We start from the raw sequence: 11,289 nt of genomic DNA on the forward strand, positions 1-11,289 counted from the left end.
CCCTATGCATAGGAAGTGGGTTAGACTTAAATGTGCTAGTCATATTCTTCATGATGCTCTCTTTATGTTTTAATTCTTATCTTTTATGTGAGCATCATTGAAATCATCATGCCTAGTTAGGGGCGTTAAACGATAGCGCTTGTTGGGAGGCAACCCAACTTCACTTTTGTTCTTTGCTTTTTGCTCCTATTTAGTGACAAATAATTCAACTAGCCTCTTTTTAGATGTAGTTTTATACTTTTAATTAGTGTTTGTGCCAAGTAGAGCCTTTAGGATCTTCTTGGGTGATTGTTATTTGATCTTGCTGTAAAAAACAGAAAGTATGCGCTCATGAGAATAATTTTCATTTTTTACCAGAGAGCGATAAAATACCAATTCCACTTGCAGTAGATTAATAAACAAATTGTCTAGGACTTCCTAATTTCTCAGGATTTTTGGGGTTCCAGAAGTATACGTTTGATACAGATTACTACAGACTGTTCTGTTTTTGACAGATTCTGTTTTCTATATGTTGTTTGCTTATATTTGATGAATCTATGAGTAGTATCGGAGGGTATGAACCATAGATGAGTTGGAATACAGTAGATATTACACCAATATGAATTTAGAATGAGTTCACAACAGTACCTAAGTGGTGATTTATTTTCTTATACTAACGGAGCTTACGAGTTTTCTGTTAAGTTTTGTGTTGTGAAGTTTTCAAGTTTTGGATAAAGATTCGATGGACTATGGAATAAGAAGTGGCAAGAGCCTAAGATTGGGGATGACCAAGGCACCCCAAGGTAATATTCAAGGACAACCAAGAGCCTAAGTTTGGGATGCCCCGGAAGGCATCCCCTCTTTCGTTTTCATTCATCGGTAACTTTACTTGGAGCTATATTTTTATTCCCCACATGATATGTGTTTTGCTTGGAGCGTCATCTTTTTTGCATGCTGTTTGAATAAAATATCAAGATCTGAAATTATTAAATGTTAGAGAGTCTCCACATGGTTGCATAATTATTCGACTATTCATTGATCTTCACTTATATCTTTTGGAGTAGTTTGTCATTTGCTCTAGTACTTCACTTATATCTTTTAGAGCATGGCGGTGGTTTTATTTTATAGAAATAATTGATCTCTCATGCTTCACTTATATTATTTTGAGAGTCCTTTAGAACAACATGGCATTATAAAAACCTTCATATAAGTGCATTGAACACTAAGAGAAGTTTGATACTTGATGATTGTTTTGAGATATGGAGATGGTGATATTAGAGTCATGCTAGTTGAGTAGTTGTGAATTTGAGGGATACTTGTTTTGAAGTTTGTGATTCCCGTAGCATGCACGTATGGTGAATCGTTATGTGATGAAGTCGGAGCATGATTTATTTATTGATTGCCTTCCAAATGAGTGGCGGTCGGGGACGAGCGATGGTCTTTTCCTACCAATCTATCCCCTAGGAGCATGCGTGTAGTACTTTGTTTCGATAACTAATAGATTTTCGCAATAAGTATGTGAGTTCTTTATGACTAATGTTGAGTCCATGGATTATACGTACTCTCACCCTTCCACCATTGCTAGCCTCTCTAGTATCGCGCAATTTTCACCGGTACCATAAATCCACCATATACCTTCCTCAAAACAGCCACCATACCTACCTATTATGGCATTTCCATAGCCATTCCGGGATATATTGCCATGCAACTTTCCACCGCTCCGTTTGCTATGACACGCTTCATCATTGTCATAGTGCTTTGCATGATCATGTAGTTGAGATCGTATTTGTGGCAAAGCCACCGTTCATAATTCTTTCATACATGTCACTCATGAGTCATTGCACATCCCGGTACACCACCGGAGGCATTCATATAGAGTCATGTTTTGTTCTAAGTATCGAGTTGTAGAGTTGTAAGAAAATAAAAGTGTGATGGTCATCATTATTAGAGCATTGTCCCATGTGAGGAAAGGATGATGGATACTATGATTCCCCCATAAATTGGGATGAGACTCTTGAGCGGCGGCGAGCCTGGCCCCTCCTTGGGAGCCTTTCCCTTCTTCGTGGCGGAAAGCCTCCTCACTGGATCCATGGACGCTTTGGCGGGATGGCAGAACGAGGAAGGAGGACAAGTAGGGACCGAAAAAATGAAGATGAGCTGGGGGGCTCCGTCCCCTCTCCCATTTATATAGCCAGAGGGAGGCCAACCGCCGGCCTCTCACGTCCAGGTAATGATGTCCTTTCTGCATGCACCAGGCAGTTGTCACGTCGGGCAGTTGCCGAGGCAGCGTGGAAAGTGGAGACGCCCACGTCCCATCAAGCGCCACGCGTCGAGTCGGTCCGCAGGCGATTAGGGCTCGCAACGCTTGACCCTTGCCCTTTGGCTTCGCCTTGAAGCCAAGTCCGACCGCGCCTTGGGCCCGGGGGCTACTGGCGGTGTTCTGAAAACCAAGGTGCCTAGACTTGCCTGCCTGCGGCCCATGGCGTGGCTCCGTCGACGGCCTGGTACGCCCCATCTACAACACCTTCAAGACAAGACCCTTGCGAGGGGCCAAGCCTCGCGAGGCGGGCGACATCAAGACCTCCGGAGGGAGCGGCCTCCCCAGACTGGCTCCCGAGAAGTGGAGATTTCTATGCGGGTGCCCACCTCATGAGATTAAGGTGACGCAAGCCATGACGACCAAGGCCAGTCGGTCGTCAGCGGGCGTGGAGCAGCAGGTTTCCTCTTTGGTGCTAAGGAGACAAGCGCAAGCGCGCGGTCTCGAGGTATCTACCAAAGATTTCCATTCTCATGCAACGTGACCAAGACCGCCAGGACGGCACGACGAATGTCATCGTCAAGCCCACCGCTGCGTCACGGCCAGAGGCTTTGCAGGCAAAGACCACCTTTCATCTGACTACGATGATGAAGGAGCGATGGCGACGCCGTGCCTTCCGCCTTCGTTTCGCTTCAATGCTTGTAGTAGTCCCTAGGTGATCCATAGATCTGAATGTATTTATTATTAGTTTTTTCATGTTCATTGTCGTGTCATAATTAAAGATTAATAGATTGAAAGTTTTTTAAAAAAAATTGCTTGTAACTAACCATTTATTTATAAGAGTAAATGGGTGCATCACAAATTCAGGCATACCCCAGCTAAAAAAGGCCACATAAACTAGATAAGTTTTTCTTTAACACGGTACAAAAGCAAACACTCATATACATATATACGCACATACAATCACCCTTATGAACACATGAACACACACTTTATCCCAATGAACACCTTCAGAAATGAAGTTGGCACATCATCTTGAGATCGATCAAGTCGCCATAGACTCTTTCATAGTTGACGGAGCATCTCATTTCACCGAATGTACATATCTGGATGGCATGAAAAAATCCAGAAAAATGCAAGTATTAATGTAAGTCTAAGACCTAGAACTGTAATGAGCTGAGAATACTACTGTTCTGTTAACCATGCAACCACTTGAATTGTGACGAGATAAGTTCTGGTAGCACTACTTTGGCAGTAGCAATGACGTGCTAATCTTTTTTCTGTGCGAGACGGACACGGTAAATTTCTTGCGTGTGAATAAAAAAAGAAAAAAGAAAAAGAAAAGAAGGCAAGGAAAACCAGATAGGAATTCAACCGTCATCCGGGAAAGGGAAGGGGGCGGAGGAGGGCGAAGGAAGTCACAGTTTGCATAGGGTTTCTCTCCTTCCTGCCCAAGACGAACAAGCACACCACACAAACCCACACCCCCTGCGGAATTCACAAACCCACAAAAATTCCGAGCAAGATAAATCCTCTCGAAAAATCGGCGCCCCGAATCCCTTCGCAAGAGCTTCCCGAATCCCGCGAATCCCCGCGAGATTTCCCAATCCTCCGCCGCCGCCGCCTTCCGCAGATTTCACGGCGAGACCCATCGACAACACCGTACGCAGAGTGGTCGCCCGCCCGCCGAGGCGCTCTATCCCAGCCCGAGCAGCCTGCCTCCTGCTTGATCAATCTTCTCTCTTCCCACCGAGTCCTGACCTACAAACAAACCGTGCCCTAGAGCCGCCGCCGCCGCCGCCGCGCCGTACCCTAGCGTCACGGCTGAGGCCTCAATCCCGCACGCCCGCCTCTCACGCGCGTGGCCGCCATCGCCGTTCCCGTCCTTCCTCGTCGGGACATCGCGTTCTTGCTGTCTCCACCCCGTCTGCAGTCTTTAGCCATTGGGGTTTGAGGTATGAGCTTGTTATCATCCAGCGGTTAGTTAAATCCCACTGACCTTCACAACATCTGGGTGTGCCGCTGCACACACGGCACACCATCTAGATCCGCCCCTCGGGGCTAGGCTTTGGTGGTCTCGGCTTCGCCCTGAGTGGAGACTGGGCGCGGAACTGCGGATGTGCTGTTGAATCGTGTGTAGGCACCACCCTGAGTGATTGACTAGGACTAGGAGTGAAAGGTAGTTGTGGTGGTAGTAGTGGTGGTGGTTTCATTGCTGTGCCGGACCGGACGTCGCTGCTGGGGCGCGTAGATGGTGAACGGCGCCTGCTGGCATGGACCGAGGTGAGCCCTCATTGAAACCAGAATGGCTGGTGCGCGGGGTTGCCGCACCGACAGTAGCTGCCACAGGCTTCCGGCCAGGAACATCGCCCCGTGCAGGTGAGCTGCCTTTCCTTCAATTTACCATTTTGGTGCATATAACGGCTAGGGGTTAGTGCTGCTTATAGAAAGTTTTGCAAGATTAATTGTTATTATAGTAGTCGAATCGCATACGTTTCTAGTGGTATTGAATAATTTTACACGAGCCGTTATTAGTTCTTAGACTTTTTTATGCTGGGTGGTGTTTTTTTCATTTATGCACGGTGAAGTTAGTGCACTTCTTCTGGTGTGCAATTGCTGCCTGCTAGCTCACCATTTTTTTAAGAACAATGATCATTCTTCAACCTTTCTACCACCAGTATTGGCATGAGTCTGATTCAAGGACAATGCTTGTACTGTGAAGCGCTTTATTTAGTATGTTTGTTGCATGAAACATGAAGCAAGTGTAATATGTCACATAAATGCGTAATTTTGGACTTGTGGTAATCATGGAGCAATCTGTCTTCATAGACATTGTTTACATCAGCACATCAGCCTCGTGCTGTTGCATGGTAAACTGATGGTTATCAGTGTGTAATTTTTAACCGCGGTAACTGTTATTAAATTAAATATTATTTACTTGGAAATGATTTAATGGTAGTTATTGGGCTATTGCGCTGGAGTCAGTCCAGACTTCAGAGACTTTCTTGGACGGGAATGTTTACTTGTTCATGTTGGTTAGCCGTGTTGCCATAATGCATCAGCAGTCCGTGTAATGCCAAATGTACTAGGGAGTACGTGAGGATTAGGCCGAATCACCTCTTAAGAATTGCTTGGAGAGAGGCATGATGTGTAGTTGATATATCATGACTATTTCTCATGTCTTTCATGCTTGCAGCTTTGTTGATCATTCTTAAATGCTTGCCTTTCTTGCCTGCATATATGGAAATAGATAGTAGAATGTATGCCCTTCTCCATACACAAATATATACATAGTTGATACCTCTAGTTTAAGTAGCTTAAGGGGTAGGCAAGACATTTTTAGCAATAGACAATTTTCTTTCCTTGGTGCAGTGGGATATGCATGTGCACTGAACTTGCTAATTGCTATGGTATTGTTTATTGTAGTGTACTAGCAGAAGTAGAGCTATATTAGGCTAGAAGCAAAATGTGGTCTGGTATTTCGTACTATAACTTGTTTTGATTAGCAGACTAGCATAACTAGACCAAGCAAATGGTTAATGAATTAAATTATACTTCCTCCGTCCCAAAATAAGTGACTCAAGTTTATACTAGCTTTAGTATAAAGTTAGTACAAAGTTGAGTCACTTATTTTGGGATGGAGGGAGTAGTATGTAAAAGTAAATGCATAAAGAACTATAAACGCATTCTTCACTTCACCATGTCTCTGCAATCTCACTGCCTGCAATCACACAAATGCTGAAATGGAAAGTTCATGACCAAGAGGTCCAAGGCACCATTTCATATTACTTGCTTTGGCCTGGAGACAAGTCTCGGGTTGTATATTGGGGTTTGCCCAGTGGAGAGGCACTGGGAGTTAACTGTGTGCAGTAGATTGGCCTGCTGCAAGGAGCTCAGGACGCAAGGTCCCAAGCTTCATCTGTGCAAGATCAGTTTTTAGCTGTCCATTGGTGTGGCAAATGTAATTATTGATTCAAGGCACAGAAGCGTGCTCATGTAGTCACAAATAGCTATTTTAAAATTATTTTCTTTTGTTGATATGTCTAGTAAACTCATTTGTTGCTTGTTGTCACATGTGTAGTACCTGGGGACCGTTATGTGAGATACCAATCATACTGTATAGTGTATTACATCAACGATGCAGCCTTTTGTTCTGTGATATATTGCATTAATGCGTATGAATTTTATTGTTCTTGCACTTGGCATGTAGTAAGGGTTGATGTCCATTGTTCCTTCAACAATTTTTGCCACGTCTTTCTGGTTGCTTTGGTTTAACTCTGCATGGTTTAGCTAAACATATATGAACCTCGTTTAAATGACTGTTCTTCTAAGCTTACACACATGATGTATATTTGCTAATGAGCTGTTACTTGAATGCTTTTAGATGATCAAGACAGGGGTGCTTCATCAAGAAACCGATCTTCAGGCCGTGATCGTGAACGGAGCTCCCAACAGTCCTCTTCCCGCAGGGGTTCTGGCCCAAGTGTGTCCAGACGGCATGACCGGGATGGCACAGTGAAGTCAAGAGGGTATGCTAGTTTTGGAAGGAGCAACAGGGACAGGGGTTGTGACAAGGATTCTGATTTCCGTGATTGGGAGAGTAGATTGGGTCTTGCAGGTGACCCACTGCGTGATGGCTTTGGGCCCTTTAACTCATGCAGACCCGAAAGCGATAGGTTTAATCGTATTCGTCCAAAGTTGGACACATTGAATCGAGCATCTGGAGTAAGTTTGGACAATGGTAATCTATCTAGAAAGGATGCTGGCGGCATGTCCTTTGAGCGAGAATTCCCACACCTTAGTTCTGAGGACAACAATGGAAAACATGATGTAGTTAGAGTTCCATCTCCTGGAATTGGCTCCCCAATTCAGAGCATACCATTGGTTACCGCGCCTGATGGCTGGAACTCAGTGCTAGCAGAAGTCCCTGGACTTAGTGAGCCAAGCAATACCCAGACCTCTTCTGCTTCATCACGTGCTGGTTCCAGTCAGCAGCTTGTAGTGTCGAACTGTGGGACTGCCTTAAGCATGGCTGAAACAGTAATGCAGACTCCATTAAAAATTTCCACCACACCTCAGGTAATGTATTATGTACTGAATATGATATCTTGTGTTGTTTACTCCTTTTGGTCTATGATCATACTCATTTTGTACCATTCACTTAATCTAATTAATGTTTCCTGTGCAATATCATTTTTTTACCCAGCTATCGATTGACGCTCAGAAGATTGAAGAAAGAACTATGAGGCAGTGTATTCTAAGACCTCTGACGCCTTCATCAAACAAAAATTCTGTATGCACTCTGTACATTGCCTTCTCTGTGAGATCAATTGTTTTGTTTTGTTGTTTTGTGTCTTGTGTGATTACCATGGTTGTATTTAAATCGTGCAATTTCTCGGATACACTGTCTGGTTTGTAATTTTGCTTTTGAAAGACAGATCATCACAAGCATAATTTCAACTTTCTTTGTCTTGCATGATCAAGTAGTATCGGACTGTTATTCATGGATGAACAATTCAATTTTGTTTCTATGTCAGGAATCTGCTTCATCAATGTCCCTTACAATTGCCTGGTCCTAAATTACGCATGTCATTAGTGATCATATTCATAATATTTACAAGATATGGTCATAAGCTGGTTCAGTCGCTTCATGTTCTTTGCAAACTGCAAGTATCCATGAAGCGGATGTGGCAGTTACCTGAGTGTCTTCATAGCATAATAATTTATGTAAATGCAATGCATGATGTGGTGTAAGTATGGATACATATTAGTTGATAGTTTGAACGTACGCGCTGGAGATTAGGAGATATGTTTTTCTGTTGTAAAATCTATCATCCTTTATATTTTTGTACACCCGTTATTTAAATACGCAGTTTGGTTCTGAACTAATTTACAAGGAATATTGATTCAAAAGTCAGAAACTTCTATTCTTGTAGCATTGAGTTATGAATCATATTGATCGTTAGAACAGTTGAAATACTCATTACATAGAAGCTGTTTGTTCTGATGTAAGACTTAACTGGTAGTGTGAGTTTTGTAGTTTCTCTTACTTGTTTGGCTCATGAACACCTGAAAGAAATTATTAGGATTACTGTGCATGTAGATTATGTATTTATGTTCCCCGCAAAGAACTTAGATTAAGAGAACTCTATTATTAGAATTTTAGTGGGACAATTTTTTTGTGTGTTTGACCTTCCATGTTATATGAGTTTGTCAATATTACTGCTTATGATCCATATTTTATTTTATTTCATAGTAGTATATGCCAACTACTAAACATTTTCTTGATACTATAACATCTACAAATATTCCACCACACAGCAAAACTGACAGAAACTTCCCTTTTGTATATTACTTGATCAGCATTTGATCATTAAGCATGCAATTGATATAATACACCGTAGTTTGTTCAGGCATGTCTACATTTTGGGGAAGGTTGCATAAAGTAAATCCTCTATATGTGCTTCTGGCTGGTTTTCTGTTTCACTTATTTATGGAGTGTTTTCTTGTGTGTGTTGATATGGAGTGGTGTTGCCTTGTACTGAAAAAAATACACTTTGGTTTGCCCTTATTCCTTAATGCTTTGCAGGTATCTACTTTGTCAGATAGGTTAAAAACGAAAGGTGCAAGAGCTGGGGATTCTAATGGTTCTATCAAAACTGCACCCCAACTGTCAGCACAGTCTTCCAATACCTCTGTTCGTACTCCAGTCAAATCTGAGGTTGCCAAGCCATCTCAACCAGGATCCTTTCAAGTCCTGACCCGTGAGCAGAATGGTGCTGCAAATACCTCAAAAGACTCCACTAGCAATCCTTTAAGCCCTATTCTAGGTCGATCTTCTTCAGTGGAACCACTGAAAAAGCCCCTTGTCAACCAAAAGCTTAAAGGTGTCATAAATGGCCTCCCTTTGCAATTACAACAAGGTCCATCTGGTGAGAGAAAATCAATAACAAAAGCCAAGCATAAATTCTTTGAGTTTCTGCGGAGCAAGTCTTTAAATGGTTCAAGCACGGGTATTGAGTCCTCATCTAGCTTGATTAATGAACAGAAGAACCCGTGTCTTGATTTATCCTTGTTTGATGCTGGAATCAAGTGTATTGAGACTGGAAGTAGTTCTTGTGAGGATGCAAATTCTTGTGATGGGTCTCAGCGACACCTCTCTGACAATGAGGAAACAAAGGCATCTTTGGAACCTCTTGATGTTTTTTATCGTGGGTCCCATGGGGTTGCAGCTGTCAAGAATACCAACTCTTTATCAGATCATGGTGATGCCGAAAATGGATCTATGGCGCCTCAGGCAGACAAGGCTGAAGCTACTCTGGCCATTATGGCAGCAGATATAAATGATGGTTCCGCAAAGGCAGACTCCAGCTATGGTGATGCCAGTTTGTTGTTTGTGCCCATTGTAGCTGGGGAAGAGGAATCATATCCTACTGAAGATGAACCTAGTCCAGAAGAAATGGCTTTCCTGAAATCTCTTGGCTGGAAAGAAGACGAAGTAGTTCCGCCTCTGAAACAGGAAGAGATAGCTGATTGTGTAAGTTTTGTTATGTTTCTTATTCTAGTTCATCAACATTATTTGGCTTTCAGTAACACACTCACGTGCGTAAGGTTTTTCCTTCTAATTAGTTTGCTAAGTAGCCGATAGGTACTCATAGGTTTCGGTTCATCTTCAGTTTCGCGGAAGCAGTTCCTAAAACTTCCAGTTCATCTTTAATTATTGTACTCCCTCCGTCCCAAAATTCTTGTTTTAGATTTGTCCAAATACGGATGCATCAAGTCACATTTTAGTATTAGATACATCCGTATCTAGAGGAATCTAAGACAAGAATTTTGGGACGGAGGGAGTATATCCTCAATGTGCATCATATCAGCAAAATGAATTGATGATGTCGTTTACCATGAAAGTATTGGTTGCCATCATCATTGTACTTCTGATGAGGCATACTAAATGATTTATGGGGCTTAGAAAAAGAGACTATTGTCTACGAATCGGGACCCAGCCGATGTTTCTGAGACCATATTGTTATCATTTACGTGGCAGTGTGCATCATTTAAGTATTCTGGTAATCCACATTAGGAATTGACCACTTGTTAAATTTTACCATGTGTATTGCTGTGACATAGATTCCCACTGTTTTGTAGTTAAGGCACAACGTGAGGCTGCAGCAGAAGCTTGAGGAATGCAGGGGCTAATGACAGGGTTCATCAACCAAAGTTTGTCACGGCGCTGAGAACTTGTGGGAATCAAGCTGTATTTTGTGATGCCATGGGACGATTGTGTCTAGCTTAACAAATCGAGATGTTTTAGTTAACTTCAGCTCTATGGGAGTTGTCATGCTTAGACCGATGTTTTTCCCTGCTGAAAAGAGGGTTGAGGTTTTTCTTCATTTTCCCAGAAGGAATACCGAATGATAAAAGCATGTATGGTGTTGGAGGCACATAGAGGTGCTCAGAAAGAATATAGGTTGTCTTCTTTTTTATACTTCTCATGGCTTATCCTTGTTTCAGAAAGAAAGGAAAAGAATAGGTTGTCTTCTTTTTTATACTTCTCATGACTTGCCTTTGATTATCGTGGTCTCAGATTTGCATTATCTATTTTCATTTTATTTTCTTATTCCTCTTCGTGTTTTTCACTTTTTCTATTGATTCATGGTGCTTCAATTGCTCACCCCTTTAGGCCTTGTTCGGTTGCAGAGTATATAATCCTCTAGTGGATTTAATACTCTATAGGATTGGGTGATCCCCCACCCCACACCAAATCCTCTCGGGGACTAAATACATGTCACTATGCAATTCATGATGCATTCGGTTAATCCTCTACACTCTACAGCAGTATCAATTAACAGCATAGACGAGCTCGGCAGCAACCCACAAGAGGAGAGTGGGTCGGGGCGAGAGAGAGACGCAGTGTAACGTTTCACAAGAGGGTTTGCTTTCACGGGGTGGGACGCATGGGTCGTTTTTCCCGGTGATATCCATGGGGTTTGGGAGGGATTTGGTCCAGACGAGGCCTAACCAAAGGCTATCATCAGCAAGACAGGGATTGGACC

At 42.7% G+C, this 11,289-nt stretch overlaps 1 protein-coding gene across 1 annotated transcript; it reads left to right on the forward strand.

The window, feature by feature from the left end:
* Positions 1 to 3,637: 3,637 nt before the first annotated feature.
* Positions 3,638 to 10,791, forward strand: LOC123189346 (uncharacterized). The gene is made up of 5 exons (XM_044601740.1): positions 3,638 to 4,615; positions 6,621 to 7,315; positions 7,443 to 7,529; positions 8,826 to 9,773; positions 10,382 to 10,791. The coding sequence occupies exons 1-5, from the start codon at positions 4,510 to 4,512 to the stop codon at positions 10,430 to 10,432; spliced, it is 1,887 nt and encodes a 628-aa protein (XP_044457675.1). The 5' UTR covers positions 3,638 to 4,509; the 3' UTR covers positions 10,433 to 10,791.
* Positions 10,792 to 11,289: the final 498 nt, after the last annotated feature.

Source organism: Triticum aestivum, chromosome 2A, assembly GCF_018294505.1.
Source record: "Triticum aestivum cultivar Chinese Spring chromosome 2A, IWGSC CS RefSeq v2.1, whole genome shotgun sequence".
Taxonomy (NCBI): Eukaryota; Viridiplantae; Streptophyta; class Magnoliopsida; order Poales; family Poaceae; genus Triticum; species Triticum aestivum.